Below are 8,219 nucleotides of genomic sequence, written 5' to 3'. Positions count from 1 at the left end.
AATGGATGCTAATATTGATCCAATGCCTTCTTCATAACCATGCACATTAACATTAGAACAATGCTAGCAAAAATGATAGGCAATTTTGCAGAGTCTTTGAGTGTTTAACGTATTCTACATCCTGAATCTCTCCTTCCCAAGTAGCAACTAACTTATTAAACTTATCCACTTTCTTCTTCAGTCTGGAACAGGACAGTGAAGGAGTAAGAGTGGAAATGACCTTGTTTTAAGCTGTGTCTCAGAGTTCCCAAGACCTGCAACAACCTCAGGCAGTCCATGCAGCATCTTCAGGGGCTTGTACTCTGTCCTAGATTATAATGAGAGCATCCTCTGCTTATCTGCTTGGTTGCCTCAGTGTGGTTTCTTATGTTACCCACCCCACTCCAATGCTCAGATGCTAATACTGCCAGCCCCCAACCTCTCCCCATCCTAGCCCACGTAGGCTTTTCGGGGCCTTCCGTCCATTTAACACTGCTTCCAACGCACACTTGATGAGGGGGTTCTCTCAGGCAGTTTGCTATGACTTTCAAGATGTCAGTGTGGACAAGCCAATTATCTCTGAAGGAGGATAAGACCTGGGGATGAGTGGCAGACATTTAAGAGATGCTTCAAGTAGCAAAATCAGTGGAAATGGCCTGATGCACTGTGCCTGTTGGATTAGGCTCAGCTTTCCCAGACTCCCTTTCCAGTTACTTTCCCCTTGCCATGTTAACAATTAAAGAGCAGTTACTGTGTGCTCAGCACTGTCTACATTTTATTTATATATACATATATAATTATATTGATATACAAATATATACATAAATATGTAGTAATATATACAATTTATATATGTGACACATATTATATATGTTATATAATTATAAAATGTATAATATATAATTACGTTTATATATAATTTCATATAATTATCTCTATATATTTTACTTCACACATAATTTCAGGCAAAGAAATAGGTTTTTGGCGATTGGATTGGGCGAATTTAAGGGCAAGATGCGAAGACTACTGGAACTTTACTGGCTGCTAACTTAAGATATGAAGGAGAAGGTAAAAGTAGGATCAGCTCAAAATACATGGATGGAGATGAATGAAATAAAGACTTGCAAAAGTAAATCATGGAGCCAGAGGCAGAGAAATTATTAGCCCAGGGGATTTAAGAATACTAAATTTAAAAGTAACCAAAGAATATAGATAGCATTACATTTTTAAATGGATTTCCCTCCAAGTTTTAGAAATAAAATTAATATTTTTTGCTTTTGTTTTTTTAGATATGGTCTCATATTACCCGGATTGGATGCACAGTCATTTTGTACCTGAGCTGGCTTTAAATTTTTGACTCTCCTGCCTCTGCCTCTCAAGTGCTAATGTAACAAACAGACCAACTTCTGGGACCACACAGACTAAATAAATACATGAGGTTCTTTTGTATGGTCCTAATGATCCCTCTAAAGGGTTTCATATTATCTGCTAAGTAGAGCACTGCTGTGGAGTTTCCACAGCATCAGTCCTTTGGAGAAACCAGTCAGAGCTTCCGCAGGACAGTGGGCTGCATCCAACCTGGCTGCAGACAGACAGACAGACAGACAGACAAACAGACAGGCTCTTAGCCAGGCGTGTGGCGGCCCTGATGATCATCCAAATCAACACAGAAGGTGATTCCCTGTTTCTGTGTTACTATGTCTGGCTGGGTTAGGGAACAAGAGTGGGGCCAATACTATGCGCTGAGCAGTAAGGCCAAGCTCAATTGGAAACAAGAGACAAAAGTTGGGAGAAATGCCCACCTTCTCAGAATAACCCAAGTCCTGTCAATGGTCCCCTTTAGCCTCCCTCTGACAGTCTGGCTAGCTCTTTCCCCTTTCTACAAACACCGATGCCACACTAAACCTTAGCCCTCTCCCTGCCTCCTGGCGGACTTCCCTCCGCTGGTGAGAATGAGAGCGGTGGTCTGCACTTCCTGCTTCCACAGTTGCGCCTCTGACGCACCTCAAGCCTCCGCTCTGGTTTCTTTCCACAACTCTTCATTCCCAACAAGCTCACCAGCGACTTCCCAGTCTCCTTCACAGCTCACTCATCCTCTCTGGGCCATCTACTGAGACACTTCCTTTCTCCTAGAGATGCTCTAACTCGCTGGCTCCCAGGACGTTTCTCCTCTATGTTGAACCACACTGGTGACCTGTCTCCGAGTGTCTTCTGGTGACTTGTCTGTGGCTTCTCTCATTCTACAGACCTCGGGCTCTGCCAGAGCTTCAATCGCCACTCGTATATTGACATCATTCAAATTTCTACATTAACCAACAGCCCACTAAATATGACCTACAGAAATCTCAACACATCAAAAACTCACTCAGGGCCAGGCCCTATCTTACAAACCTGCCTGTTCTTCACAGACTGCCTGGCCTTTCCAGATGCTGAAGATCCGTTACTTAATCTGGAAACAAAGGAACCATATTTTAGTCACCATTCTTCCTACTACTTGCCACTTGTGAGTTAGCAAGATGGCTAAGACCATGTCTTCTCTCTCTTGGTGAAAACCCCGCTCCAGCCCCGCACCCTCAGATCAACCTCTCTTCTGGCCACCTGAGTACTCTTTAACCCAATTATGATCACTTCCAGCTTAACTTCCTTGCATGGCTTCCACACTGATTCTCTCCCCTACTTATGACTGCCCAGAGCCCACAGGCAGCCTCGGCCATTCCAGCTTTGGACAGTTAGGGCTTTGGTGGCCTGTCAAGAGATGCGGCTTTGACGTAAGGCTCTAGGAAACACTCCAGGCACCTAGGATGTGTGTGATCTGACTTGTAGAAGTGAAAAGCTCATTCTCGGGCTATCACAGCCAGGGGGAAAACCTAGACTAAGTTTGCAGCGGAAGAGAGGACAAGGTGAGCCTAGAGGGAAGGTGAGGGGTGGGTGCTGGAGAATTAAGAAATGAAGAAAAAAAAAAAAAAGAAGAAAGAAACAGCCAAGTACTGTGAACAAAGTAACCACTCCTCAAAATGTCTCCAGACTCTCCAGCCGGCCACTGGAAACCCATCACGGAGAGGCTGCGGTAAAGCACAGTTCTCAAGCACAAGTGAGTGGAGCAGATGCTTGGAAAATCTACTTTCTATAGAGGGGAGAAATGGCCAAGAGGGCAATTCACAAAGGAGAGCTGTCTTCCAAACTAGGTGCAGCACCAGAGGACCTTTTAAAGAAGGCAAGTTCACAGGGATCTTCCACAGGGTGCATTCATTCATTCATCGAGCAGATTCAGAAAAGAGCGGATTATTTTATTTACCTCTCACAAAGGAGAATGCTATAAAGATTCTCACTCCCAAAATGTCTTTTTGAAAGCAGTCAGCTGAAATCCAAATAAAACAATGGTGAATGCACACGTTTGTCGTAGACCTATTAATCTGTAATAAAGAAATCTCTAGAAGCTGCTGTCCAGTATGTTACCAGAATTGAAAACAACTGATTTGACTTGTCAGGGTAAGTCCTTTGCCCCAAAATTATTGGCCCATGAAGCCCCCACACAGAGAAGCATAACTTTGGCTATGGGCACTGAACCATATAGATCCATGTTCAAAACCTGACTGTGCCATCCTGTCGGTGAGGACTGGCCTTGACTCCAGTGAAGTCGCTTGCCCTAGGTGGGTCACAGTGCATCATTAAGGCAGACCTGGGGCAAGAACCTTGCCCTTGTTCTTTCCAGCTGCCTACTGACCAGGCAGCGAGTCCCCTGCGCAGCTATCCCCCATGCCTGGGAAGCCTTTGTCCCCCCCCCCTCTCCCCCAACTCACCAGAGAGCACCCGAGGAAGTGGCCCACGGGTAGGGGGCAGTCAGAAAGGGGGTGCAGTCCACAGGGGGTGGGCGCGAGCAGGAGGGGAAAGAGGGGCGGCCGGGTGGTGATTGGCTGGGCTTCACCAGGCAGCTCCCGGCCAAGAACAAAAGAGAGCAGGCGGCGGGCGTCCTCGGAGTAGGCGCTCCCACCCGCCGGGCACCGGCTTCGCTGCTGCGGGAGGACGCGCCCACCAGCAGCCCGCGGAGCAAGCCAGGCGGCGCGCGCGGTTTCTCCGAGAAAGCCGGCCGTGCACCTAGGAATTAACCGGCCGGCGCGCGAGGGGAGGGAAGCGGGGCGGGCGAGGGGTGGAGGGGGGGAATGCTGAGCGCGCGCGAGAACAATAATAAGATCGTGTTTGCGGTCGCTGCCCGAGGAGGAATTCGGAGGAGGCGCGAGGCCCGGAGCTCGCACGGAACCCAGAAGCTCGGCGGGGAGGCGGCGGCTGCATGAGGCTGGCGACGCCGCTCCTGTGAGCAGTGTGAGCAGCGCGCGGCAGTAGCGGCGGCGGGACTCGGCGCGGCCGGACGCGGGCTCCCCTCCCCCGCAGCCGGGCGGGGATCTGCGGGGCCTGCGGTGCCCCCCCGCCCACCGCTCGCCTCGGCCGCTGCCTCGCCGCTCTCCCTCGTCGGAGCGGCCGCTCGAGCGCCCGGCTCGAGGCCCCGCGGGGAGCGCGGCGCGGTTCCGTCGTCCCGCGGAGGGGCGGCCTCCCAGCATCTTCGCGGCGGCCAAGGACCGGCGAGCAGGGGAACGACCGGGATGGCGCGTCCGCGGCCCCGCGAGTACAAAGCGGGAGACCTGGTCTTCGCCAAGATGAAGGGCTACCCGCACTGGCCCGCCCGGGTGAGTACGGCGGCCGCGCGCGCGGGCCCGCCCGCCCACCATTTTCCCTTCATGATGGCGCGCCCGCCCCCTTTCCCCATCACCTCGGCTCGAGCCCGCCTCGCGCCTGGCCGCCGCCTGGGCTGAGCCGCGAGCCGTGCTGCGCACCGGGCTCCGGGCCGAGGCGAAGGTTCCCGGCTGCGCCCTCGCCTGCTCAGCGGCCATCCTGACGCCCACGTTCGAAGGCGGGTTCGGCCGGACAGGCCCGACGTCGCCTTCCTCATAGAAGCCGGCGGGGACCGGGAAGCGGGCCCGGGGTGGAGGCGCCGGCTGGCTCCCAGCACGGTCCTGAGTAGACGCCCTGATCCGGGCGAACGTCGAGGCAGGTAGGAGAGCGAAAGGCTGTCCCCCAGCCGGCGAGAGCCGATGACGGTCAGTCCCGGAAAAGGGGATGGTCGGGTAGAGGCCAGCGGCAGTCTCATGGTAGCAATCTTCGATCTCAGAGCATCCTTCATCTTCCAGACTTGTTGAGTGTTTCCTGGGCGCGATCCCCTGTGCCTCACCTGCCCTCTCATTGTCCATTGCCTCCCTGGTGCCCTGGTTCTTAGAAACTGACACCAAATAGCCTGTCACTGGCTGGTGAATTCAAGGAGCTTCCTTGTGCCTTTTCACCTCCATATTTGTTTTAGGTCGGTTTCCGAACCTTATTCTTGGCCTCGAACCAAACCACGACAGCTCTCTTCTTCCTAAACAGCAAGACTGTCGCTAGGTTTTCTCTAGAAAGCATCTGCATTTAATACACAGCATTCAGTATTTTTATTCCGCTCCTTACTGAGGAAGAAGCACTACCGCGTCTGTGCGCACCTTATTTTGAAAAAAGTCAATCACTTTCATCTTCAATTTGTTTAAATTTAATAGTTGGCGGTTGACTGACTAACACAAATATAGTTAAAGGATAGTTAAGGCAGTTTGGAGACAGTGTTGGTATTCTTGAGGAACAAAAGTAGTCAAGGGAGAAGCTGACAGAAATCGAGAGCCTTGGGAGTGTGAACTCGTGTTGTGTGGTAATAAAGTGAAGGTAACAAGACCAAGGGGAAAATACACCCATTCACACAAGGAAGTGACATCAAGAGGGGCAGGCTGAAGATCAGTGAAGTTGAGGTAATGGATAGACATAATCATTTTGAACTCGTTTGTTTTGGCATATTTTAAAATGGAGAGGACACTGGGCCAGGAACTTAGGGGATGTGGAGAGTGGGTCAGGCACTGTTAGGAACTAATCATTTAACTGCCTGCACTTCCATTTCTGTAACTTTAGAATAACCATCTCCAGGATTCCTTCCAACACTAACAACCTCGGGCATCAAGAGGAAAACCCCAGCCTTACTCAGATCCCACTCGGATGTGATAAGTTCTTCATGTATAACTCTAAGACCTGAAATAAGGCAGAGTTTCGGCGTCGAAGTGCTGGTTGTTACTGTTTTGTGACTTGTTTGCTTTAATCTTACAAGATTTCAGGGAGTCCCTGTGTGTATTGTCAAGCCAATAAACAGCTCTGTGAGGTTGTATGTGTATACTCACAGTCGTGCCATAGAGTCTGGCTATGGAGAAGTATCTTCTGAGGATCAAAAAGAAAATACTTAAACAGCCTCATTAACACATTGCTGTCACAGGTTGACCACCTGTGGTAATTAGTGAAACAAAACTACTACGAAAGTATTTCTAGTTGTACCAAAAAAAAAAAAAAAAAATTCCTAGAAGGTATAATTCCAAACCAATATAAAAAGGGAAATGAGAAAGCAAAACCATTGGATTTTCAGATTTAAAAGGATGCATGGAAGAACATGTGTTTACATTTACCTTCTTCTTCTTCTTTTTTTTTTTTTTTTCTTTTTTTCTCCCCACCCACCCCTGGGAGCTGAGGACCAAACCCAGGGTCTTGCGCTTGCTAGGCAAGTGCTCTACCACTGAGCTAAATCCCAAAAAACCTCCCCCACCCACATTTGCCTTCTTAAGGAAAGTTCTAAGCTCACAAAAAACTATAGCAACATTTTGCATTTTCCAAGGAAAGGTAAAGGTTAGGAGAAAAAGAGTATTTTGAGGCCCTACTCTTGATTACATATGTTGATTACATAGGTTCTCATTTTCATTTCAATTTTATGCAGCATATCCCTCCTTTTATACCTGCTTCTAACTTTGAAGGTTGATATTTAAAAATACTAACTGGAAAATGAATCTTATTTGCATTTCCGATACGTTCACCTTATATAAAATCTAGCAGTGTATGAGGCCCCAAAGAGTCAAGCCTCAGGTGGGAAGGTGTGCTCTGTTTCATACAGCAGGAAGGAGCTGCTGCAGGGCCAGAGCTGATGCATACAAGAATGGGAGAATAGCTTCCTTGCTTCTGAGGAAGATGGTTGGTTCAGGGAAGCACCTTGTGAGGAATGTGGGTCAAGAGGATGCATAGGGAAAGCTGGATTCCACTCCTGGCAGGATCAGGCCTTGATGCTTAGTGGTCTGGCTCTACTTCTGTAATCTCTTCTGCATTTGAATTTAGTAATAATTCTCACTTCAGAGAGCTTATTAGTCTGCTTTACTTGTGCTTTCATTTCCTGCAGTCCAAAAGCCCAGTGTGGTGCCATACAATATTTTGAGAGATAGGCAAAGACAACACTCAAATGACTTTTATTACACTAAATTGTTTAAATTATTGTACTTTATTGTTCCCCTTTACATAATTTGTAAGTTGAACTTTTTCATAGTTATATGCATTTCAAGAAAAAAAAACAATTTTACAGGATTTTATACTATCTCATTTAGATATTGACTATGAATCTTGAAGTCTACGGAGGTGATAAGGAGCTACTGTCTCCCAAAGCAGTGTGTTTGAGCAATGTCCCTATTTTTCCTTTGTAAATTCATAACTTACAGTACCATTATACCATTGACGTTCATATCTGGCAGTTTTCAACTCTTTCATAGATGTGTTAATTTTCTCAATATTTTACCATGAAAAATGGTAAGAGAAGTTCAATTATACAGTGAACATCCATGTATCTTTCACCTGGATTTGTATCAATTATACTGTAGTTTATCATATCAAATGTCAATCAATTCTTTTATCCATATAGCAGTCTACTTTAATTTGATATATTTCAACCTAAGTTGTAGACATTATTATAATTTACTCTTAGACAGTTAAATATGCTTGTCATTAACTAAGAGGCCAACATATTTAATGAATCTTTTTTTCCTTATGAGGCAAAATTTACAAAAAGGGAAACTTAAATGTGCATTCACTAAATTTGACCAATATATATAATGCTAGATTATACATGACACAATAAAAATTACTTACCAAGATATAAATTAGTTGCAGTAACTATGACATTTCTCTTGTGTCTCTTCCCAGCAGTCCCCCTCCCTTTTCCTCCACCATTTGTGTGTGTTATTTTAATATTAAATAGCAACTATTTCTTCAACTGTTGTATATGACTTTAAAAACTAGTTCATTTGTGATAAGGATTTGCTAGTTTAATACAAAAATAATGTGCATTAGACAAGGATCTGAGCTCTTGA

At 46.9% G+C, this 8,219-nt stretch overlaps 1 protein-coding gene across 1 annotated transcript in view; it reads left to right on the top strand.

Annotated features, from left to right (window-relative positions):
- The first annotated feature begins 4,133 nt into the window (after positions 1 to 4,133).
- Positions 4,134 to 8,219, top strand: part of Hdgfl3 (HDGF like 3) — a 48,365-nt gene continuing 44,279 nt past the window's right edge. The window contains exon 1 of the mRNA XM_021166349.1: positions 4,134 to 4,661. Coding sequence (XP_021022008.1) covers positions 4,578 to 4,661 — 84 coding nt within the window. The 5' untranslated portion in view covers positions 4,134 to 4,577. The remainder of the gene's footprint in view (positions 4,662 to 8,219) is intronic.

The sequence above is a fragment of the Mus caroli genome, chromosome 7 (assembly GCF_900094665.2).
Source record: "Mus caroli chromosome 7, CAROLI_EIJ_v1.1, whole genome shotgun sequence".
Classification (NCBI taxonomy): Eukaryota; Metazoa; Chordata; class Mammalia; order Rodentia; family Muridae; genus Mus; species Mus caroli.
Note: the sequence above shows the minus strand (reverse complement) of the source record. Positions and strands in the feature narration are given on the sequence as shown.